General features: G+C 57.9%; 1 protein-coding gene across 1 annotated transcript in view; it reads right to left on the reverse strand.

Annotated features, from left to right (window-relative positions):
* Window positions 1-24818, reverse strand: part of ASXL2 (ASXL transcriptional regulator 2) — a gene marked incomplete at its 5' end in the record, with an annotated part of 89572 nt that overhangs the window by 5728 nt on the left and 59026 nt on the right. Inside the window, 6 exons of the mRNA XM_084261444.1 lie at window positions 573-678; window positions 3715-3811; window positions 4746-4909; window positions 6184-6324; window positions 11725-11851; window positions 15391-15506. Coding sequence (XP_084117570.1) covers window positions 573-678; window positions 3715-3811; window positions 4746-4909; window positions 6184-6324; window positions 11725-11851; window positions 15391-15506 — 751 coding nt within the window. The remainder of the gene's footprint in view (window positions 1-572; window positions 679-3714; window positions 3812-4745; window positions 4910-6183; window positions 6325-11724; window positions 11852-15390; window positions 15507-24818) is intronic.

Consider the following 24818-nt stretch of genomic DNA (forward strand, 5'->3'; position numbering starts at 1 on the left):
CAGAGACCTGGAGTCCTCTCCGTGGCCCGAAGGGCTGGGAAGATCTCAAAGCAAAAAGAGATGCAGAATAAAGACTTGCAGACTGGGGAGCTTCACCCAACATGTGTCTGATTGAAGGGGTTGGGAAATACCCACAGATTTACAGAGCAGGTGATGTACCACATGGTAGAGCACACGCTCCACCCCACCCTCCCACTGATCTCCGGAATCCTGGCACGAGCAGATCCATGAGACAGGAGGGTCTCAAAGCATCACAGCAGGGAGGGGGCAAGGTAAGCTGTAAGGTTGAAAGGAGAGCCTTGCCTAAGGAAACCAGCACCACGCTGCTTAAAGCACCAGTAATCGTGACAGCAAGCACGGAGCATCTGCCCTACGTCACTCGGGCAGCCTCTCAGCTGGATGAAGCCAGAGACCCTGTCCAGCTGCCAGGGCTCATGAAAAGTAACGTTAACTGGCAGGCAGCAGGCTACAACAGTGGTGACAGGTACACCTGGACAGCCTGGTGGGTACCAGAGGCTGCTGGGGGTCTCTGTGTGCACCGCTCCGAGCGGCACTCGGTGCCTCAGCCTTACCTCTGGCCATAGTAGCTCTCAAAGAAGTGTTCCTTCCACAGCTCCACCCTCTTCTCCTTCTCCATTTCCTGACGTATTCGTAGCTGCATTTCTGGTGTGAACTCACCTGCAAAGGGCAGCAAGGGAAACCTTCAGAGCAGTGAAGGATAAAAGGCATCAGGAGGAGCCCCAGCGCCTTCACCCTTGCTGCCTCACCCAGGCTCCCTTCACAGAATCACAGAATCACAGGGCTGGAAGAGACCTTTGAAGATCATCAAGTCCAACTATTCCCATCCTGAGCTAAACCAGATCCCTGAGCACCTCATCTACCCTTTTTTAAACACCCCCAGGGCTGGGGACTCAGCCCCCTCCCTGGGCAGCCTGTGCCACAGCCCCACAACTCTGCCAGGGAAGAACTTTGCCCTCCCAGCTGAGCTGACCCTGCCCTGGGGCAGCTTGAGCCCATTGCCCCTTGGCCCAGCTCCTGGCCCCTGGCTGCAGAGACCATTGCCCACCTCTCTGCACCCTCCCTTCAGGTAGCTGTAGGTGGGGAGAAAGTCTCCCCTCAGCCTCCTCTTCTCCAGGCTCCTTGGCAGCTTGCGACGCTGCAGCCCTGCCTGTGGTCCTCCTGTGGTGCCCCTGGGCTGTGGGGTGTTTCTCTGCTGTGATGGGCAACAGCCTGATGCTCAGAACTCCTGTCCCCTGTCACATCCTGGCTGTTGGTAGCTCTGAGACAGGGGTTACTGCACAACTACAAACCCACACACAGCCCTGTGCACGTGCTGCCGGTCTCTGGGGATCTGAAGGTGCAGCCTGTGTGGGTGGCAAAGCAGTGTGGCACCCTGTGAGGACACCTGCATGGCCAGGGTGTGGGTCACGTGCAGGAACATCAAAGGCTCCTTGATGTCTGGTGCCAGCTGCTGTCCTGTCACAGGCTGGAGGGAGCCCCTGACCCCCCACACGTCTCCCAGGCACGGGCTGTGCCTGGGAAGAGGCATTTCCTGACACAGCTCTCAAGTGTGGTGGTTTCTAGGGCCACGTGTCAATACTCTGAGAGTCCATCATGACACAGGGGGGTCTCTGGCCCAGCTGCAGTGCTCTGAGCACAGACAGCTGACCAGCAGCCCCCAGACTTCATCCACTCTCAGGGCTTCCCTCATCCACACCCGGTTTGTCTGGAGGAAACAGGAGAACTGGATCTTCTCCAACCCTGTAGCTACCCAGAGAGGGGATCCCCTTCAAGAGGTGAACAGCAGTCAGCTACCTCCATCACTGCAGGTTGTCTCTCAGCAATTTCCTCCCACCCAGTGAGGGGATGGTGAGGAATTCCTGCTGGGTCTGCTCTCCATGAAGTTCCCAAAACACACCCAAAGGAACCCAGAGCGTGTCCCTCTTCCACACACTGCTCAGTATTCCATCAGGACAGGCATCTGCCTGGCTCCATCTTCCCAACACCTCCCTGTAGGTGTGAGGGGGCTGCTCTCAGATCCCCCTCCCCAGCCTGGGTCGCTGCAGGGGCTCTTCCTTCCCAGGGCAGCATCCTGTGGGTCTCCAGCCTCTCCTGGTCCTGCTGGGTGGCAGCTCTGCCCTCGAGCACCCTGCCTGGTGCCCCCAGCTTGGTGTCCTCCACAAACTCCCTGGGGGTCACTGACAGTGAAGGCAGACAGGCTGGGTGCCCAGGCAGACCCCTGCAGCACTTCATACCAGCCTCCCCAAGCCTGACCATCTCACCAGCTCTTCACCCATCTGGTTGTCCACCCTGGTGTCCCAGCCTGGGTGCAAGACTGCTGTGGGAGAGAGCTGCCAAAAGCTTTGCTTAGGCTGAGGTAAACAACACCCACTGCTCTGCCCCTTGCTCACAAATTCAGTCCTGTCTGAGGCAGCTGGGTGTTGAGGCACGATGCATCCAGTCAGCTTCTCCTTCATGTGCCCAGGGATGTGCTCCAAGGGGGAGGGGGGGGTCATGGCTTCCTCATGGATGGATGCTGAGCAGCACCTCTGTTCAGCAATGCTGTGGGTGACCCCCAAGAGCATTGCTGTGGACCCTCAGGACCTTGAGGAGCAGCTGGCAAAGCCCTACAGCACTGTTCTGCCCATGGATGTTGTGCTTGGATGCTCGAGCTCAAAGAGAACATCAGTGGAGGTCTCCAGACCTCACCCTGGCTGCTGTGAGCAGACAAGGATGGACAAAGGGTCTCCAAAGAAGCAATAAAGGGAAAACACAAAATGATGGTGGCTAAAGCTGGGGGTGGTTTTAACAAGGAAGCAGATGAGCAGCTGAGTTCTGTGCCTTCCCAGCACGGATACACCTGGAATCTCCAACACACACAGGGTTCTTCCTGCAGAACTGGGTGGGTTTTCCAGGGAAATGCCTCTTAAAGCCAATCATCTGGGCATGAGTGAGCCATGGTCCCTTCTTAAAGCGAGCCCTGACTGGTGCCATGGTCTTCCCCAAGCTGCTGGTGACAGGCTGCAGAGCGCAGTCTGGAAACAGCCCCTGCCCACAGTGAGTGAGCCCTGTGGCCATCACCCCTGCTGATGTCCTCTGATCAAACCATGGAGCTGAGCACTGCTATGTCCAAGGCACAGGCAGCTGGTGAAGCTGCAGGAGTCCAGCAGATCAATAATGGCTGATGATGTGGCTGCTGACTGTGTGCCCACCTCTGGGCACAGCATTTACCCTCCCTGCAGTGCCTGGCTGTGGCTGTAATTAGCCACCACGACTTGGGAGTAACACAGCTCTACTGTCTCTTCAACAGGATCTGAACCACCTTTTTCCTTCTTTTCTCATCTCTTCCAGCAACTTCCTCATCTTTCCAAAGGGAACTTACTGCAGCCCCCAGTGCCCTTGAGATGATGTAATTCCAGGTTTGCATTGGCTCTCACAGGCTCCGCTGACCCCAGCTCGCTTCACCCAGTAACTCCAGTGCTTCACCTCCTCCATCAAATACCTTTTACCCCTTTCCCAAAGCCACCCCCAGCCCAAAACCATCCCCAGTGCAAACCCATCCCCAGCCCAAAGCCATACCCAGCCCAAAACCACCCCCAGCCCAAAGCCTTCCCCAGTCCAAAGCCTTCCCCAGCCCAAAGCCATCCCCAGCCCAAAACCATCCCCAGCCCAGAGCCCCCTAGCATGTTGCTCCCATTGCCTGGGGAGTTTTACCTTCTGACAACCTCTCCTTCCAGCCCTGGGCAGCAGAAGTGAAGAACTCGTTGTTGAGTGCTGAGCCACTGAGCTTCATCAATCCATCCGCCCCAACCTGGAACACAGGACAAAGCCAAGAGCACTGACTGGCTGGGAAGGCAAATGTCACGTGTTGTCATGATGGAGAGTCCCAGCACTGCCAGAAAGCTCCCTGGAATCTGCCTTCAACTCACTCAGAAGTAAATCAACCTCTTTCCTCAGGCTGTGCTTAGCCAAGTCCAGGATCCAGGAGGATTTCCTGGGTTTCCTCACCATGTAGTTCTGCTGCAACACAAAGACACAGGAGCAGCAGACAGGGTGGGTGGCAAGGAATCCCAGAATCCCAGCATCACCAGGTTGGAAAAGCCCTTTAAGCTCCTGGAGTCCAACCACCCCTGTCCTGTGCTGACCCAGATCTCTCAGCACCTCATCTGCCCCCTGTTCAACACCCCCAGGGCTGGGGACTCAGCCCCCTCCCTGGGCAGCCTGTGCCACAGCCCCACAACTCTGCCAGGGAAGAACTTTGCCCTCCCAGCTGAGCTGACCCTGCCCTGGGGCAGCTTGAGCCCATTGCCCCTTGGCCCAGCTCCTGGCCCCTGGCTGCAGAGACCATCGCCCACCTCTCTGCACCCTCCTGGCAGGGCAGGGGAGGTGGGGAGAAGGGCTCCCCTCAGCCTCCTCTTCTCCAGGCTCAACACCCCCAGCTCCCTCAGCTGCTCCTCAGAGGATTTGCCCTCCAGCCCCTTCCCCAGCCTGGTTGCCCTTCTCTGCACTCGCTCCAGGACCTCCCTGTCCTTCTGATGCTGAGGAGCCCAGAACTGGACCCAACACTCAAGATGTGACCTCATCAATGCTGAGAACAACCTCACTGGAGGAAGAACACACCTCACCTGCACACGGGCTCATTTTCTGAGCACTGAGTGTCCCAATCCAGAGTGGTTATCACTCTTGCTGTGGCTGGGAATGCAGAGGTGACCAAACTGGAATCCCTTGCCCAAGGCATGACCTACCTGCCTGTCCACCTCGGGCAGCAGCAGCAGCAGGCGCTGCTGGCACTCCGCGGGCAGGACGCTGAAGGTGTGTTTGTTGATCAGCGCCCGCAGGTTGGTGTTCACCAGGATGGAGTCGGGAGTTTCCACATCGATTTCAGCACATTTGGTTCTCTTCAGCTGCCCTGCAAGGAGCCAGAGGGATGTAAGGAATGTCTGACCTGCAGGAGGGTTAAAGGCTCCTCTGGAGCTCACTGCATCCCGAATTCTCCAGACGTCAGCTCAGGAATCCCTGCTCAAACCTGGCTCAGGGTACACAATGGCAGGACAAGGGGCTGGAGTGAAGCTGGAGGAGGGAAGGGGCAGAGGAGAGACTGGGGGGAAGTTCTGTGCAGAGAGTGGTGAGGGGCTGGAAGGGGCTGCCCAGAGAGGGGGTGGGTGCCCCGTCCCTGGGGGTGTTCCAGGCCAGGTTGGCTGGGGCCCTGGGCAACCTTGTGTAGCTCCAGGCCTGGAGGTTGGTGTCCCTGCCTGTGGCAGGGGGTTGGAGCTCTGGGACCCCTGGGGGTCCCTCCCAACCCAGACCATCCTATGATTCTATGATCCCCTTTCACCTTCAGACACACAGTTAATAACAGAACATGGGAGGTCCTTCCCAGCACAGAACATTTCCATACCTGGGGGTCATCTCTCCACCTGGTTATCTCCTCAGAAAAGGCTGTCAGATCAGTCAAACACGACTTCCCCTTGGTAAAACCATGCTGAGTGCTCCTAACAGCCCTCTTATCCTTCATGTGCCTAGACCCAGCACCAAGGAGTAGTCTTCCCATCACCTTTCCAGGGGTGGCAGTGAGGCTGACTGGTCTGTAGTGCAGTTTGCTCCAGTAGGAGCCACAGAAAATGGCTCTGCAGGTGGATAATCTACTGAAGGTGGAGAAACGTGCCCTGCAAAGCACCTCTTTCCACCAGTGATAAGGAGATCTGGGATGACTGGCATAGATGGAGAGCCTCAGGATATCCTTAGGTTCACCAAGGTCAATCCATCAGTGGCATATGGAAAAGAAACCACACAAGGTGAGGGGGCTGAGAAAGACCTGACTTCCCTGGGAGGGAAGGAAGCCAAATAACAGGGGGGCTTGGAAGTACACGGGTCTGGGGAGGGATTCCTGGGATCAGTGTGTCTTGTGTATGTTAAAGAGCCTGCTCAATAGTGCAGGTCCTCCCCAGCTGCTCCAGCAGCAAGCTGGAGGCTCACAGGTAAAGCCCTAAGAAATGAGCAAAGGCTTGTTTGCATAGAGAAGGTCTGAATTCACACAGTGTGCTAGCAGAACCTTCCAGAACTGTCTGGAAGTCGCTTTAGCCATGGCATTAATTACACAATTTGCTCAGTGTTGCTGGCCAGGCTTTTGCTCTCTCATCAGAGCCACTGAACCTCTGTAAGCAGAAGAAGTGAGAGTCTTACTTGCATGGAGCCTGTCAGACCTCTGGAACGGCTTCTTCCCCAGCCCTGGCAAGGAGCTGTCAAGCTTCACGGAGGGAGAGGAACTGGAGGTGGAGTTCTGAGGGCTGCTGGACTGTCCATCCAACTGTTTTCCTTCCCAGGCTGCAGAGGAGAGGGAAACGTTTCAGCACAGGGATGCACAAGGGAACGTTACAGGAGACACCTGGCTGGGCTGAACGAAAGGCTCTTCCCAGCCCAGCAGCTCTGGGACACACACTTCTGGGACACCCCTGGTCCTTCCCTCTTGTTCCCACCTCCCCCACAGGCTGAGGACCCCTCTGTAGCTATGAGAGCACCACAGACAGGGACAGCCATGGGCTGGGGCTCCTCCCAGTGAGTCCCACCTCATCTCCCCTCTCCATCCCCCCCAGCAATGACCCTGTTACAACTTCCCCTCAGAGGCAGCTGAAGTTTCTCTTGGAGGTCACTGTCAGGAAGGAATCACTCCATACTTCCCATGTCCTTTCTAAATTTTACCCTGCTCCCATGGCTCCTGTCCTCTGAGATGACCCTCAGTAAGTCCCCCTCCTCCAATACCCAAGAGGCATCTGCACATCCTCCTCCAAAGACACAGCGTAGCTCACAGACACCTCACCCTTGTGACTTCTCCTTACAAACTGCTGCCACCCACATTCCTGTTTGCAGAGCAGGGTTGTTTGTTTCTGCCTGGGAAGAGGTTCCTCCCTCGATTGTCCCAGCCTTCCTCTCCCTCCTCTTCTTAAATGAGAGGAATTCAGAACAGGAGCTGGTCTTCTGTGCCCCAACAGCACTGGGAGCTGCCCTTCCCTCTGCTCCTCATGCCCTAACAGCACTGGGAGCTGCCCTTCCCTCTGCTCTCCATGCCCCAACAGCACTGGGAGCTGCCCTTCCCTCTGCTCTCTGTGCCCCAACAGCACTGGGAGCTGCCCTTCCCTCTGCTCCCCATGCCCCAACAGCACAGGGAGCTGCCCTTCCCTCTGCTCCTCATGCCCTAACAGCACTGGGAGCTGCCCTTCCCTCTGCTCTCTGTGCCCCAACAGCACTGGGAGCTGCCCTTCCCTCTGCTCTCTGTGCCCCAACAGCACTGGGAGCTGCCCTTCCCTCTGCTCTCTGTGCCCCAACAGCACTGGGAGCTGCCCTTCCCTCTGCTCCCCATGCCCCAACAGCACAGGGAGCTGCCCTTCCCTCTGCTCCCCATGCCCTAACAGCACTGGGAGCTGCCCTTCCCTCTGCTCTCTGTGCCCCAACAGCACTGGGAGCTGCCCTTCCCTCTGCTCCCCATGCCCCAACAGCACTGGGAGCTGCCCTTCCCTCTGCTCCTCATGCCCTAACAGCACTGGGAGCTGCCCTTCCCTCTGCTCTCTGTGCCCCAACAGCACTGGGAGCTGCCCTTCCCTCTGCTCCTCATGCCCTAACAGCACAGGGAGCTGCCCTTCCCTCTGCTCTCTGTGCCCCAACAGCACTGGGAGCTGCCCTTCCCTCTGCTCCTCATGCCCTAACAGCACAGGGAGCTGCCCTTCCCTCTGCTCTCTGTGCCCCAACAGCACTGGGAGCTGCCCTTCCCTCTGCTCTCTGTGCCCCAACAGCACTGGGAGCTGCCCTTCCCTCTGCTCTCTGTGCCCCAGCAGCACTGGGAGCTGCCCTTCCCTCTGCTCTCTGTGCCCTAACAGCACTGGGAGCTGCCCTTCCCTCTGCTCTCCATGCCCCAACAGCACTGGGAGCTGCCCTTCCCTCTGCTCTCTGTGCCCCAACAGCACTGGGAGCTGCCCTTCCCTCTGCTCCCCATGCCCTAACAGCACTGGGAGCTGCCCTTCCCTCTGCTCCCCATGCCCTAACAGCACTGGGAGCTGCCCTTCCCTCTGCTCTCCATGCCCCAACAGCACTGGGAGCTGCCCTTCCCTCTGCTCTCCATGCCCTAACAGCACTGGGAGCTGCCCTTCCCTCTGCTCCCCATGCCCTAACAGCACTGGGAGCTGCCCTTCCCTCTGCTCTCCATGCCCTAACAGCACTGGGAGCTGCCCTTCCCTCTGCTCTCTGTGCCCCAACAGCACTGGGAGCTGCCCTTCCCTCTGCTCCCCGTGCCCCAACAGCACTGGGAGCTGCCCTTCCCTCTGCTCCCCATGCCCCAGCAGCACTGGGAGCTGCCCTTCCCTCTGCTCCCCATGCCCTTGCAGCACAGAGAGGCACTGGAGCCCTGTACCTTGCAAGAGAAGCCCCACAACACGTGATTAAGTCACAAAGTAAACAAGCACTGGCTGTGATTAATGACTCAGTAATCCCCTCACCAGCTTCAGCCCCCATCTGCCTCTCTCACTCCCAGGCTGGTTCCTCTCCCCTTCCCTCTCCTCCTTGGAGTGGCTGTTCCAGTTCTAAGCACACCCCTGGAAGTGTGGGGCTGGTGCAGTGCTCCCCAGCAGGGTGCTGCTCTCCCTCTGTATGGCCAGAGGACACTAAACTGGGATGATTTGCCCCTTCCCCAGCCTGGTTGCCCTTCTCTGCACTTGCTCCAGGACCTCCCTGTCCTTCTGGTGCTGAGGAGCCCAGAACTGGACCCAGCACTGGAGCTGCAGCCTCCCCAGTGCCCAGCCCAGGGGCACAATCCCCTCCCCAGCCCTACTGGCCACACTGTGTCTGACACAAGCCAGGATGCCCTTGGCTCTCCTGGCCCCTGGGCACACTGCTGGCTCATGTTCAGCCTGCAGCCACCCAACACCCCCAGGTCCTTCTCCCCAGCAGCTCTCCAGCCAGTCTCCCCCAGCCTGTAGCTCCAGGGGGTTGTTCTGTCCCATGGGCAGGACTCTGCCCTTGGCCTGGTTGAACCTCATCCCCTTGGGCTCAGCCCATGGCTCCAGCCTGTCCAGATCCTTCTGAAGAGCCTCCCTGCCCCAAAGGGTCTGAGCTGCAGAGCTGCCCAGGAGCAACAGGCAACCTCATGGAGTGCTGGACACCTCCTCTGCTGTTACATGGTGCAGGGAGCACAGCTGCTGAGTAAGCCTGATCCTTTGGACTGGATACAGGGCTCAGAGCCACAGCCTTGGCTTGCTCAGAGCCTGAGCAGCTGTTAGGAGAAACATTCCAGCAGTGTATAACCAGCAGGCCAGCACAGATTGGTCTGGTCTGGGTTTGGGTTTGTTCAGAGCTGTTTGGAAAGGGAGAATAAACAAACACACTGGGACACAGAAAGAATCTGATGCTCCAGAAGATCAGTGGGTGATGAGGAAACATCTCCCCTCATGGAGAAGGTGCTGGGAGAGGAAATCAAACCTGAACTCTGGAGGACAGGACAGGAAATCTTGGGTTTAAACCCAAGGAAGGAAGAAAATATCCTGATCAGAGGCTAAGAAAGACATTGGAAGGATAAAGTTGAAGCAGGAAAAGTGGGACTTGGGGGCAGGTTTTGGTCTTTACATCAATGGCATCTCTCAGAAGAGGCTGAAGGGAACATCTGCAGGAACACAGCAGGAGGGAAGGAAGTGGACTTGGTGAGCTCTCAAGGGAACTCCCAGCCTGAGTCTGTTCAGCTCCATCAAACTTCTTAACCTGAGCAGTGAATTCCAGCCAAACATTCCCATCATGACTCTGAGAATGGTGAGCAAAAGGCTGCTCATGGCAACTCTGTCCTGCAGCTCTTGTACAATCCTCTCTGGCTGCTTCAATGCTGGTGAACAGAAGGGTGACACCAGGTGCTCCTCTGGTCTGGAAAACCATGGCACAAACTGGCTGTGTCCCCACCCTGAAGCAGCTCTCCATCCCCCCCAGGCAGGGCTGGCCAGGCTCACGCTGCCTGCAAGGAGCATCTGGGCTGGGGTAAGCACACAGCAGTCCCCAGGACTGCCAGGAGGCTGCTGGCTTGTCCAGAGCCAAAGCCAGGGCAGGGAATTCAGCAAAACTCACTGAGCTCCAGTTCTTGTGCCCAGGACGTTGGCAGTGACTCAGGAGCAGAGACATGGGTTCTCTCACTCCCCACATGCAGCTGGTTCCTGTCCTAAGCCCAGGCTGGCTGGCTAAGGACTGACTGCAGAGCTGGGACTGCCCCTGGGTTGACAGATGGTGTAACAAGAACGAAGCACCCTGCTTTCTGGGAGGTTTGGCATCCCCCATGTTATCAGGCTTTACCCAGAAGTCACAGAGTCCCCAGGCTGGAAAAGCCCTTTGAGCTCCTGGAGTCCACCCATCCCTGTCCTGTGCTGCCCCAGAGCTCTCAGCACCTCATCTCCCCCCTGTTCAACACCCCCAGGGCTGGGGACTCAGCCCCCTCCCTGGGCAGCCTGTGCCACAGCCCCACAACTCTGCCAGGGAAGAACTTTGCCCTCCCAGCTGAGCTGACCCTGCCCTGGGGCAGCTTGAGCCCATTGCCCCTTGGCCCAGCTCCTGGCCCCTGGCTGCAGAGACCATCGCCCACCTCTCTGCACCCTCCTGGCAGGCATTCTCACAAAGCCTGAAAGCAGCTTAGGATTTGGGATTGGAGAGGCAACTCTGTTGTGACCTGGCTGCCTTCTCTCCCTTTCTTGGGCAAGCTTCCTGCCTGCCAGCATCAGCCACTCTGGCTGTGAGAAGACACCTGGCAGGAGCCTCTTGGGCTGAGTGGTCTCACTGCACCTTCTGCTACGGTTCCATTTTCATGCCCATCCTCCTTCTGAGATGAATCAGGACCAAATAGGTGAGGGGTGAAGGATGGAAAAAGAGGGTAATTACTGAGGGTTGGGAGTTTCCATCTCACAGATGTGTCTGAGTTTGAGAGCTAGCTCAGCATTTTGCCCCTGGTAATTAGTGTAGCAGATGGGGTGTAAGGGCAGAGCACACAGCTTATGCAGAGAGGAATCACAGAATCATAGAACAGTCTGGGCTGGGAGGGACCCCAAGGGTCCCAGAGCCCCAACCACCCTGCCACAGGCAGGGACACCAACCTCCAGGCCTGGAGCTACACAAGGGTGCCCAGGGCCCCAGCCAACCTGGCCTGGAACACCCCCAGGGACGGGGCACCCACCCCCTCTCTGGGCAGCCCCTTCCAGCCCCTCCCCACTCTCTCTGCACAGAACTTCCCCCCAGTCTCTCCTCTCCCCCTTCCCTCCTCCAGCTTCACTCCAGCCCCTTGTCCTGCCAGTCTCTGCCCTTTAACAAGCCCATTCCCCTCCTGTTCCTGGGGTCCCTTCAGGGACGGGGAGGCTGCACTGAGGTCCCCCCACAGCCTTCTCTTCTCCAGGCTGACCCAGCCCAGCTCCCTCAGCCTCTCTCCATGGGGAGCTGCTCCAGCCCCCTGAGCATCCCCGGGGCTCCTCTGACCCCTCTCCACCAGCCCCACATCTCCCTTGTGTTGGGCCCCAGCTCTGGCCACAGGACTCCAGCTGGGGAGGGCAGAGCAGAGAGGGACAATCCCCTCCCTGTCCCTGCTGCCCCCCCTCTGCTGAAAACAAAGAACACCCTGGGAGAAGCCCCTTTGTCCCCTCATCCCTGAGAGCAAGGAAAGGCAGGTTAAGGAGACCCCAGGGCAGCCCCACACTGAGCTGTGTCACCACCACCTACCAGACTTGGCTGGCGCGGCGTCGCTGGCGGCCTTGACGGCTTTGAGGAGCACGTGCTGGCTGGAGGGCACGGGCATCCCTGCCCTGCATTGCTGCTGCTGCTGCTTCTGCTGCTGCTGCTTCAAGGCCTGGGGAAGAGCACAGGACAGCGTGACCAAAGAGACAGCCAAAGTGTCCTCAGCCAGGACTGACACCCCGTGCAGACCGACTGGTACACAGCAACCAGCACCTGGATACTGATCCCAGGGCAAGGGCTGCAAAGGACTCCTGAGCCACCCCCAGCTCCCATGGGACACCACTGGAACACACGACTACAGGCACACACAGCCCCTCCCCTGCATCTGGACACATCTGCTCTTGCATCTGGACACAGCTCCTGCCCCTGCATCCACACACATCCCCCTTTTCCATACCCCTGGGGTACCTGTTCTGTGAAACAGGGACACACAGAGCAAGGTGCAGAGGAACTGCTGAGCACCAGAGGGGAAGGGGGACTGTCCCTAACAAACCCTGAGCCTGTCTGATCGCTCTCCTGAAAGAATCACAGACTCACAGGGGTGGGAAGGGCCCCCCAGAGCCCAGGGGGTCCCACCCCCTGCCCAAGCAGGGTCCCTAGGACAGGTCAGGGCTGGAATCTCTCCAGAGAAGGAGACTCCACACCCCCTGGGCAGCCTGTCCCAGGGCTCCCTCACCCTCACTGGGAAGAAGTTCTTCCCCACATTGGGGGGAACTCCCTGGGCTCCAGCTTGAGCCCATCACCCCTTGTCCTGTCCCCACAGACACTGAGCAGAGGCTGCCCATGGCCCCCTGGGTCCCACCCTTCAGCTCTTGATCCCCAGGGATCAGATCCCCTCTCAGGCTCTTCTCTGCAGGCTGAACAGCCCCAGCTCCCTCAGCCTTTCCTCCCAGGGGAGATGCTCCAGGCCCTTCAGCATCTCTGTCCCTGCTCTGGACTCTCTCCAGGAGATCCCTGGCTGGTTGATCCCAGGGAGCCCAGCCCTGGACACAACACTCCAGCTGGGGCCTGGCCAGGGCAGAGCAGAGGGGGAGGATCCCCTCCTGTCACCTGCTGCCCACACTCCTCCTGATGCCCCCAGGACCCCACTGGCTCTCTCAGCCCCAGGACACTCTGCTGGCTCACCCTTTGCAGATGTTGGAGAGCAGTGATCCCCAGCCAGGCTGGGAGAGGGGTGAGGGAGACACAGCAGGGGTGTAATGAATTTCTCACTGAATTTGGGAGAGAAAAGGTCCTGCAGATGGAATGGAAGTGGAAACCTGACTGAACTTCACAGCAACACTGAGCTGCTGGGCAGAAACAGCCAGTGGGAAGAGAGGAGAGAGTAGATTCCCTGAACCTGGAACCTCATCCTGACATCAACTCACCCCCCTCTTGCTGGAAACCAAGTTCCAGTTTATCCAGTTGCCTTATCTTCCCCTGCATCAGTCTCCTCAGTAATGAGATCACTCACTCTCACCACAGATCCCTTTCCCAGCCCCCCAGATCCCTTTCCCAGGCCTCAAGATCCTTTCCCCAGGCCCCCAGATCCCTTTCCCAGCCCCCCAGATTCTTTTCCCAGGCCCCCAGATCCTTCTCTCAGGCCCAGGGATCCTTTTCCCAGGCCCCCAGATCCCTTTCCCAAGCCTCAAGTCCCTTTCCCAGCCCACCAGATCCCTTTCCCAAGCCCCAAGATCCCTTTCTCAGGCCCCCAGATCCCTTTCCCAGGCACAGGGACATGTCTGCTAGCTGAATGCCACCCTGAGTGCTGCTTCTTCAGCTGGAAGAAGCCCAGAAAAGGGGCTGTGATGGAAAAGGTAAATCCTGTCTGGGACACACCATGACTTCATCTGTCTGTGAGGAGCTTCCATCACCCCCAGACCAGCACCTCCTCTGCAGCTTGATTCCTAAGTCCTTATAGATTTTCACTGTCCTAAGGAGTAAATCCAGCCCTGCTGAAGCATTTCCTTCCCAAGGAGCATGGAAAACTGACCAGCACAGCTGGGGAAACACCTGCAAGTCAGTCTCTGGGGGAACTAAATCCATCAGCAGGTCTGGGGAAGTGATTGTGCCCCTGGGCTGGGCACTGGGGAGGCTGCAGCTCCAGTGCTGGGTCCAGTTCTGGGCTCCTCAGCACCAGAAGGACAGGGAGGTCCTGGAGCGAGTGCAGAGAAGGGCAACCAGGCTGGGGAAGGGGCTGGAGGGCAAATCCTCTGAGGAGCAGCTGAGGGAGCTGGGGGTGTTGAGCCTGGAGAAGAGGAGGCTGAGGGGAGCCCTTCTCCCCACCTCCCCTGCCCTGCCAGGAGGGTGCAGAGAGGTGGGCGATGGTCTCTGCAGCCAGGGGCCAGGAGCTGGGCCAAGGGGCAATGGGCTCAAGCTGCCCCAGGGCAGGGTCAGCTCAGCTGGGAGGGCAAAGTTCTTCCTGTCAGAGTTGTGGGGCTGTGGCACAGGCTGCCCAGGGAGGGGCTGAGTCCCCAGCCCTGGGGGTGTTTAACAGGGGGGAAATGAGGTGCTCAGGGAGCTGGTTTAGCTCAGGATGGGATTGGTTGGACTCCATGATCTTCAAGGTCTTTCCCAACCTTGTGGCTCTGGGATTCTGTGATCTTGCAGGTTTCCATGGGAGAAACAAACCATTTCAAGCAGAAACACTCCCCCAGCTCCAGCCTGTGCACACACAGTTAACACTCTCTACCCAAGAGCCAGTCAGTCCCCTGGCATGGAATACAATGGGTCCTCCTCCTTCTCTCCTGACCCCCAGCAGAACCACAGCACAAAGTGAGCGTGTTCTCCATCCCCTCCTTCCCTCCACACACACCACATGGAAAACGTGCTGCTAGCTGGGGGAGCAAGTCAGTGCATTGAGTTCCTTGCCCAGAAGGACCTCCCAGGTACCCACAGCAGCTGTGGAAAGCTAAGCAGGCTCAGCAAAAGGCTGGGTGAGGAGAAACAACGTCTGGTACTCGTTCTCTAAAACATCAATTCAAAAAGGCCCAGGTGCTTCTTTAGGGAAACAGCAGAAGAACCCAGCAGGGTGGTATAGAAACATAGACTGGGCTGGGCTGGGAGGGACCCCCAAGGTCCCAGAGCTCCAACCCCCTGCCACAGGCAGGGACACCAACCTCCAGCCTGGAGCTACACAAGGGTGCCCAGGGCCCCAGCCAACCTGGCCTGGAACACCCCCAGGGACGGGGCACCCACCCCCTCTCTGGGCAGCCCCTTCCAGCCCCTCACCACTCTCTCTGCACAGAACTTCCCCCCAGTCTCTCCTCTGCCCCTTCCCTCCTCCAGCTTCACTCCAGCCCCTTGTCCTGCCAGGCTCTGCCCTTTAACAAGCCCATTCCCCTCCTGTTCCTGGGGTCCCTTCAGGGACGGGGAGGCTGCAGGGAGGTCCCCCCACAGCCTTCTCTTCTCCAGGCTGACCCAGCCCAGCTCCCTCAGCCTCTCTCCATGGGGAGCTGCTCCAGCCCTCTGAGCATCCCCGGGGCTCCTCTGCCCCCTCTCCACCAGCCCCATATCCCTCTTGCATTGCAGTATTCCAGTCACCCCTCACAGAGGGATGTTCTGGCCACCCCTGCTCACTGCAGGGCAGCCAGGGGGTGCTGAGCTCCCTCCCCACACTCTGAAGTGAAACTGCTGAGCGAGTTGCTGAGCCAGGCTGCAGCTGCTGCTTACCTGCTTGAGTGCCTTCTTGCTGTGCTTCTGGGATGAGGAGATGACTTTCCCTGCCTGGATGGAGGGCGACGGGCAGCCCGACTGAGGGGAGGATGTCTGGGACAGTCTGGATGAAACTACAAGGAAGAAAACACATCAGACCCTGTGCAGAACGTCACCTTCACACGCCTGCTGGCAGCACGTCACCCCCAGCCCTGCAGACAGCACCTCAGGAGGCTCACACAAACCCCTCCTCCAGCACAGGGGACTTTCAGCATGAAGAATCGTTTCTCTTTCCCCACCAAGGCAGCTGCTCTCCTCTGAGAGCCAACCCTGAGTCCCCAGACCGACCCCAGAGCTCTCCTGTCCCTCTCCTGTGTTCGTGAGTGTCACAAGCAGCTGCCTCCACACTCCACAGCAGCCTGAGGAGAAGCTTCAGGCTCCCACAGGCTTATTCCCCTTCAGATGAAGTGGAAATACAGACACACCAGTGGTGTCTTCAGCTGGGATGAGCCCTGCTCAGGCACCTACCCAGTCCCAGGTCCTGAGCCCACTGAATCCCATTCCCACCCAAGAGTGGGAGGAGGAATGACGTGCACAGGGAGTGGAACTGGTCTGACATGGGAACAGCCAGGATATCCCAGCAAACTGACCGGGATCCGCAGTGGGTGAGCTGAAGATGCTCGAAGAAACCTGGTCCTGGCTGTGGGGAACCCTGGAGTGAGGCTTCTACCTCCACAGGATTCCCACTCTGCTTTGAACAGCCTCACTACAACCAACACACCAGGGATGGGGGTTCAGCAACAGCCGCTCGCGGTGCCTCAACACCCCTGTGCAGCACAGGACACTGGATGTGCTCTGCTCTGCCAGCACTGGGGGCATGGCTGCGTGGCCAGCCAGGGAAACCAGTCAGCCCCAGTCCCTCACAGTCACAGCTCTGCCTGTTGCCTTGGCAAACACACCCTGCACTGGCCAGCAGCAAGGTTCCCCCACCCTGTGTGCCTGTATCGAACACCCAGCGATCAACACACCAGGGCACAGCCCGGCTGTGCAGCTGCTACAATGGGAACAGCACACCCAAAAGGCAAGGAGAAGGGAGGCAAAAGGCCATTACTGGGAGAGCCTCCCATTGCATGGTGGCTGGAACCCAACACACACACAGCCAAGGACCTTGCAGAGACGTGGCTGCACCTCCAGTGACCCAACGGTCCCGGTGAGACAGGACAGGAGGCAGCATTTAGAGAGGGAACAGGTTGGGGTGGGACCCAGGGGGCCATGGGCAGCCTCTGCTCTGTGGCTGTGGGGACAGGACAAGGGGCGATGGGCTCAAGCTGGAGCCCAGGGAGTTCCCCCCAGTGTGGGGAAGGAACTTCTTCCCAGTGAGGGAGAGGGAGCCCTGGGACAGGCTGCCCAGGGGGTGTGGAGTCTCCTTCTCTGGAGAGATTCCAGCCCCTGTCCTGGGGACCCTGCTTGGGCAGGGGGTGGGACCCCCTCTGCTCTGGGGGGCCCTGCCAACCCCTGGGATTCTGTGATTCCTAATTCACACTCTGAACAGCCATCTGCAGCTGAATTGCTACAGGTAGTAAGGAAACCACAGTGAGGAAGAGGATGTGTGATCCTGGGGCGGGGAGAACCCCAGCACAAAGGGTAACAGCTTCACATCCCAGCTGATCACAGCAAGTTCTAGAACACAGGATGCCAACCTGGCATCCTTCTGCTATAGACAGGGGTTAAGAGCTAAAGACAGGAGCTCTTCCTCAACCACAGCCACAGCCTGACCCCCTCAGCATCCCCAGAGGAGCGAAGCTCCTGAGAATGCAGCAGTGACACCCACATCAGGAAGCGATGCTGGGACAAACACTCAGCATCAGCACCAGTGAACTCCAGAGGGAACCTTCCCACAGGCAGCACGGGCACTGAACGAAGCAGGAGAGGTTTCCAGAAGGCACAAACAATAGAGAGGAGGCAACACCAGACTCTGAACTGTCATTAAACCCAGCAACAATAAGAAGTGGTGGCGATGTAGAAGTTGCTGACAAGATTGCTGTCCCCAGATGACAGAGGCATGTGATGAGTGATGACACAGACACACAGCATGTAAAAGGGCCCCAGAAACCCACCCCAATGTTCCACCAAGCCCTGGAAAGCAAAGGTTACATCTGCACTTTGAAAGAGCCACAAGAGCGTTTGTAACCTGGCATCTGTCTCTCCACCTGGTTGAAAAGGCAGCTCAGGAAGGTGGTGGTGACGCTCCAAAGGTCACGGTACGACCAGGGCATGGAGAGGGACAGCCCACCTCAGACACCCATCTGAATTCTCTACCTGCATCACTAAAGAGAACTGGAAGAGAATCATAGAATCCCAGCCTGGGCTGGGCTGGGAGGGACCCCGAGGGTCCCAGAGCCCCAACCCCCTGCCACAGGCAGGGACACCAACCTCCAGGCCTGGAGCTACACAAGGGTGCCCAGGGCCCCAGCCAACCTGACCTGGAACACCCCCAGGGACGGGGCACCCACCCCCTCTCTGGGCAGCCCCTTCCAGCCCCTCACCACTCTCTCTGCACAGAACTTCCCCCCGGTCTCTCCTCTCCCCCTTCCCTCCTCCAGCTTCACTCCAGCCCCTTGTCCTGCCAGGCTCTGCCCTTTAACAAGCCCATTCCCCTCCTGTTCCTGGGGTCCCTTCAGGGATTCTATGAGCACAAAGAAAACACCATTTCAGCTGAACACTTCAAACACAGGCTCAGGCTCAGGCTCAGGCTCAGGCACAGGCTCAGGCTCAAGCTCAGGCTCAGGCACAGCCTCAGGCTCAGGCTCAGGCTCAGGCTCAGTCTGACCGTTACGGGGTCTGAGGCATTTCAGTAGCAGGAGCACAAACCACATCCTCTGCGAAGCCTCTCGCTGCCGCTGCTACAGGTCGTGTGACACAAACCCCACAGCAAGCAGGGGCTGCTCTTGCCCTGCCTCACATCCCATCTGTGCTGCCCTGCCTGTGCTGCCTCTGAACAAACTCCTCTTCCAGGGGAATGGGCTGGTTAAAGGGCAGAGCCTGGCAGGACAAGGGGCTGGAGTGAAGCTGGAGGAGGGAAGGGGGAGAGGAGAGACTGGGGGGAAGTTCTTTGCAGAGAGAGTGGTGAGGGGCTGGAAGGGGCTGCCCAGAGAGGGGGTGGGTGCCCCGTCTCTGGGGGTGTCCAAGGCCAGGTTGGCTGGGGCCCTGGGCACCCTTGTGTAGCTCCAGGCCTGGAGGTTGGTGTCCCTGCCTGTGGCAGGGGGTTGGAGCTCTGGGACCCTTGGGGTCCCTCCCAGCCCAGACCAGTCTGGGATTCTGGGATTCTCAAACCAGGGGAGGCAGCACAGGCCCAGCCCCACACCTGGGAAGAGAACTCACCCCTGGAGCAGACACAGCAAAGCAGCAGTGTGACTCTGTGCATCCTCTGCTGGTGCAAGGGCCCCTGTGCCACAACGGCTGCTGTGTTGGACTGACAGCTGCAACCACAACACAGCCCCAGGAACAAACAGCAGAACTTGAGAGAGACAAAGCAAGTCACAGCAGCTGAGCTCAGCTGTGGGTCCCTGAAGCAAAGGGGGAAGGATCAGAGGAGAAACTGGTGAGAATACAGCTCTGCCTGGGTCCTTGGGCCCAAAGGTGACACACGTTGAAGAGCCTTACACACAGCCAGGGAGGTGTAACACGGATGTGCAGGTGGAGAGGAACACTCAGGCTCCTGTGGGGACAAGGCCTGAGGAGCTGAGTTTGTTTCCTTCAGGCTTAACCAGAATCTCAGTGATGTGAGCTCAGGCTTGCCTGTAAGTGGAAAAAGATGTGGAGCTGAGATGACACCTCTGAAAGCCTGGGAAGAGATCAGAGAATCCCAGCCTGGTCTGGGTTGGGAGGGACCCCAAGGGTCCCAGAGCTCCAACCCCCTGCCACAGGCAGGGACACCAACCTCCAGGCCTGGAGCTACACAAGGGTGCCCAGGGCCCCAGCCAACCTGGCCTGGAACACCCCCAGGGACGGGGCACCCACCCCCTCTCTGGGCAGCCCCTTCCAGCCCCTCACCACTCTCTCTGCACAGAACTTCCCCCCAGTCTCTCCTCTCCCCCTTCCCTCCTCCAGCTTCACTCCAGCCCCTTGTCCTGCCAGGCTCTGCCCTTTAACAAGCCCATTCCCCTCCTGTTCCTGGGGTCCCTTCAGGGATGGGGAGGCTGAAGGCTGAGATGACACCTCTGCAGTCCTGGGAGGAGGTGACACCTCTGCAGTCCTGGGAGCGCTTCCAGGGGGCAGCTGCAGGAATCCTCAGGGCACGTGGAGGGCACTGGGAAAGCAGCACACCTGGTTAAGACACACTGAGTTTAAAACACTCAGTGAGTTCCTTTGCATCATCTGTATGTAAATAAGGGTTTCCTTAATCAGCTAAAGGGGTTTCCTTAATCAGCCAAAGATCAGAGGAGACTGTGGGCCAGTTATCTGATGGAAACAAGTCTCAGCAGACAGTGTGTGTCAGTAGAGCCCCCGCGTCCCGACGAGGCACACGGGAGCCGCGATGGGGACGACACGCTGAGCAGAAAGGATAACGAGGTAATTAAAGGGCAGGGACAAAAAACCCTTGGGAGTCTGAGGGTGCTGGCCTGGAGAAGCCATTAAATGTACATGTCACAGCCAGGACAGCCCCAAGCCCCACAGGTCTGCACCCCTGGCCCCAAGTCACTGCGCCGCGGGCGCATCCGCAGCTCGCTGCTCCGTGCTCTGCCTGGGAGAGGAGTTTGCCAGGAGAAATGTGAACAGCTCTCCACAGTGAGAGCAGGTGAGATCAAGGGGAACATGTCTCAGGCAAACCTCATGACCCCTGATTTGTTAGATCAATGAAGAATGGCTGGGCTGGGTCAGCCTGGAGAAGAGAAGGCTGTGGGGGGACCTCACTGCAGCCTCCCCGTCCCTGAAGGGACCCCAGGAACAGGAGGGGAATGGGCTTGTTAAAGGGCAGAGACTGGCAGGACAAGGGGCTGGAGTGAAGCTGGAGGAGGGAAGGGGGAGAGGAGAGACTGGGGGGAAGTTCTGTGCAGAGAGAGTGGTGAGGGGCTGGAAGGGGCTGCCCAGGGAGGGGGTGGGTGCCCCATCCCTGGGGGTGTTCCAGGCCAGGTTGGCTGGGGCCCTGGGCACCCTTGTGTAGCTCCAGGCCTGGAGGTTGGTGTCCCTGCCTGTGGCAGGGGGTTGGAGCTCTGGGACCCTTGGGGTCCCTCCCAACCCATGCCACTCTATGACTCTATGACTGGATCCAATATAGTCCCATGGCCCAGCAGCAAGAAGAAATACTGGAGGAGGATCCATCTGCACCCAATTACAGCTCTTAGTGTGACATGGAGACTCCTTCACACTTCAGGCTTCTCTCTTGAAATGCCACTGACAGAAGAGCATCTCTTCTGAAAACTAAATTACAGCTTTAATGAAGTTAAAGGTCAATTAAATTAGCAATTTCTGTCTGTCTAGATCTGATTTGACAAGGTATCAGGTTCCCTTAAGAGCTGCAAACCCTGAACCCCCAGTCGCTTCTCTTAGACATGTTTAGGAAGAAACTGTGCCAACAGCAGCAGGGATGCAGGGACATGTTAACAACTATTTATTGAAGAAGATGAGCTATTCCCTTCAAAAAGAGCTGCAGCAAACTGCTTTAAACACTGAACATGGGATACAGGCCAGGGATGCCTTCTACTAGGGAGAGTAAGTCTGTACACCACGCACCCACTCGCTGCTGCCACCACCCAGTGCAAGACCTGGCTGCTGAAGTGTCCAGCAAAGTCCTTCCTTGAGGAACACCAAGGCTGGGAATTCTGTGCCAGCATAGTTCTGGACACGACAGGAGGCTGGGAATGACAGAAAGATGAAGATGCCTGAAATATTTTGACTTTCCCCCCCTTGGCTGTCACACCTTGCACAGGTTATTTACTCCTGGGGCTGTGCAAGCAGTGGGGTATCTGTTTGAAACCCCACTGGCTCCCAGAACACATCTGCTCTCCTGCCTAAGATGGTGTTTAACAATAATATTCCTGATCCTTGCCTGTAACAAAGAGTGTGGGACAGACAACAAGGAGAAAACCCCTGGGTGGAGCTGCTCCTGCTTTGGGGCAGGAAGATGGATCACACCTGAAACATCCCTTCGAGCTCGACCCTGCCTGTGGCAGGGGGTTGGAGCTCTGGGACCCTTGGGGTCCCTTCCAACCCAGCCCTGTCTATGATCCTATGGTCTCTGTTAGACAGAACCAGAGGGATCTTTGCTCCCTCAGCCAACCTGTGCTTCTGGATTTGCCACCTTATCCCCAGAGCGCAGCCAGCGGCAGCACCAGCGACTTGGTTTGGGCTGGAGCAGCACAGGAGGGACCAGGGAAGCAGAAGGAGATCTTAAAGTGCAGCACTGGGGCTGATGACACAACTGCTACTCTTCTGGCAGCACTCAGGCACTGCCTACATCCACATGAAGGTTTCCCTAAGCTGATGCAGCAGAAATGACTGCTGGGTTTCTGAAGAGACACAGAGGATGCTGCTGCAGAAGGCCAGCAGAGAGAAGGACCTCGCCTGTAAACTGCAGCTTTACTTCAGTGGCTCTGAAAGACAGTTACTCTGGGGTCACTCAGCATAAGGTCAAGCTTGGTGGGTCACTTTCCTGAGCACTGGCACACAGGTAAGGTGACCAACAAGAGGAGAAGGCTGTGGGGGGACCTCACTGCAGCCTCCCCGTCCCTGAAGGGACCCCAGGAACAGGAGGGGAATGGGCTTGTTAAAGGGCAGAGCCTGGCAGGACAAGGGGCTGGAGTGAAGCTGGAGGAGGGAAGGGGGAGAGGAGAGACTGGGGGGAAGTTCTGTGCAGAGAGAGTGGTGAGGGGCTGGAAGGGGCTGCCCAGAGAGGGGCCTGGAGCTACACAAGGGTGCCCAGGGCCCCAGCCAACCTGGCCTGGAACACCCCCAGGGACGGGGCACCCACCCCCTCTCTGGACAGCCCCTTCCAGCCAGCATCCTACAGCAAATCCTGGAGATGCTGCTGCCAAAACCTCACATGCCCCTGACAGCTCTTCCTCAGAGGGAAGAGGGTCCCTCATGGGACCCTCAGGGGTCACTGCAGGGCTCCTTGGGGTGCAGGACCACACACAGCCCTTCACACTGACTGTTCCTCCCTGGCGCAGGCACAGGAACACCCCCCAGCATCCCACCCACTTCAGACAGCATCTCTGGCATGAAGCCTCCTCAGCTACAGGGATCTCCCCATTAACTAACCCCAGACCTACCTAAATGACCCCAGAGCAGTTCTGCTTTCAGCCCAGGCATGGGGTGCCTGACTGTGCTTCTGACCCACAGCACCCAGCACATCCAGGAACAGCCAGCACAGCGTGGGTGTGCCAGGGGGATGAGAGTGGATGGGATGAGCCAGCCCAGCGTGCTCAGAGTGGAATTACAAACCAAATGAAACTGAAAGGAACAGCAAACTGAAATGCTGGGTGATTTGTACCCACCCCCCCAGCTTCCTGAGCTGAAGGATTTTCTAGGTTGCTGGAGGATGCACAGTGATGACACAAAGCTGCCTGGGTGGCCAGGAACTCAAATCAGGATCACCAGAAAGTTCTGAATTTAGAGGTATTTTGCTCAGCCAAACAACAGTTTTTCAGCTGCTGAACAGGAAGGAAGAAGAGAAATGTCAGTATTTTGCATAAACTCATTAAGAAATCACCACTGTAAGTGCTAAAGCCTCAGCTGACAGCAAAGGAGCCAGTGTGAGGGAGATGCTGCTGGCTGGGGCTGGCTGTTAAATCCTGTGTGCCAGCAGAGCTGTGAAACAGGGTGAGTGCTGGATCTGTGTTACTCAGGACATGAGCTATGGAGACCCAGGTACCTGAGAGAAGCATTCATTCACTCACAGAGTCCAGACTGATTTGGGTTGGCAGGGACCTCTGGAGACCCCCCAGTGCCACCCCCAGAGCAGGGTCCCCTCAGCCCAGGATCAGGGGTTGGGGTGGCTCCAGGGATGGAGGGAGACTCCCCAACCTCTCTGGGCAGCCTGGCCCAGGGCTCTGCCACCCTCACAGCACACAAGTTCCTCCTCAGGCTCAGGGGGAACTTCCTCTGCTCCAGTCTGTGCCCACGGCCCCTTGGCCTGTCCCTGGGCCCCCCTGAACACAGCCTGACCCCTCCTCCTGAGCCCACCCCTCAGGGGTTGCTCAGCACTGAGCAGATCCCCCTCAGGCTTCTCTTCTGCGGGCTGAGCAGCCCCGAGTCCCTCAGCCTCTCTGCCCAGAGATGTCCTGGTGCCCTCAGCATCCCCACAGCTCATCACCCCACACTCACTGGCAGTCACACTGCTGCTGTCTGGCACTTGCACATCACTGCACAGATTTGTGTTTGCTTTTTACTTTACCCCAAATACCCTTTCCATGTCAAGGACACTCCCCTCTTCCCTAAAAACCACCTCCAGAGCTCCCAGAACCCAGCAGCTCAGCTCTGCTCTTGGGTGCTGAGAAGCAGCAGTGAAATTATTCAGGTCACGACTCAGAACTGAATCTCTCAGCCCCTCCTGTCGAAGCTCAGTGCCACAGAACATTCAGGTCCTCCTGTTTCTGGTGACAGCACGTGTGTTCCTCAGGCCTGTCCCTGCAGGTGGCCAGAAAGGCAGCAGGGGAAACCTGTCCCAAACTGGTTATCAATACCAGCACCACTTCATGGTAAGGAGAAGAGAGAAACAGGGGCTGTGAATACCAGCACTGATGAAGAGGAGTTACCCTGCTATGGTGAAGAGCTGTCCTCTTCTCAGACACGTACACAATGCCCAAAGGCAGGCAGGTGATGTACCAGACAACCAAGAGGCAAAGGAGGATCACAGAGAGACTTCTGTGCCCTGAGAGAGCACCCAACACCAACAGCCAACAATGGTCTTCAAATGGGGGGTGAGAAGGGTGCACTGACCCATGAGGAACAGGTCTTGGTGTGCAGATGGCTTCATATGATGATAGAAAAGTGGGGAGAGCATCTATCTTGAAGCTTGGGAGGGCAGGAGCAGCTTCTGGGCAAACCAGTGTAAGAATGATGTTGGAAAGGGTGGATGTATTACACCTCACCACTCTGCAAAGACCCTGCCCCCAGTCTCTCCTCTCCCCCTTCCCTCCTCCAGCTTCACTCCAGCCCCTTGTCCTGCCAGGCTCTGCCCTTTAACAAGCCCATTCCCCTCCTGTTCCTGGGGTCCCTTCAGGGACGGGGAGGCTGCAGTGAGGTCCCCCCACAGCCTTCTCTTCTCCAGGCTGACCCAGCCCAGCTCCCTCAGCCTCTCTCCATGGGGAGCTGCTCCAGCCCCCTGAGCATCTCTGTGGCTCCTCTGACCCCTCTCCATACATCTCTGTGTGTATATATATAGTTTATAAACGATCAGACAGGAAATTCAAGCAAATTCAGAGCTCACCCCAGTCACTGGTCCG

The sequence above is a fragment of the Gallinula chloropus genome (assembly GCF_964237585.1).
Source record: "Gallinula chloropus genome assembly, chromosome: 3".
Taxonomy (NCBI): Eukaryota; Metazoa; Chordata; class Aves; order Gruiformes; family Rallidae; genus Gallinula; species Gallinula chloropus.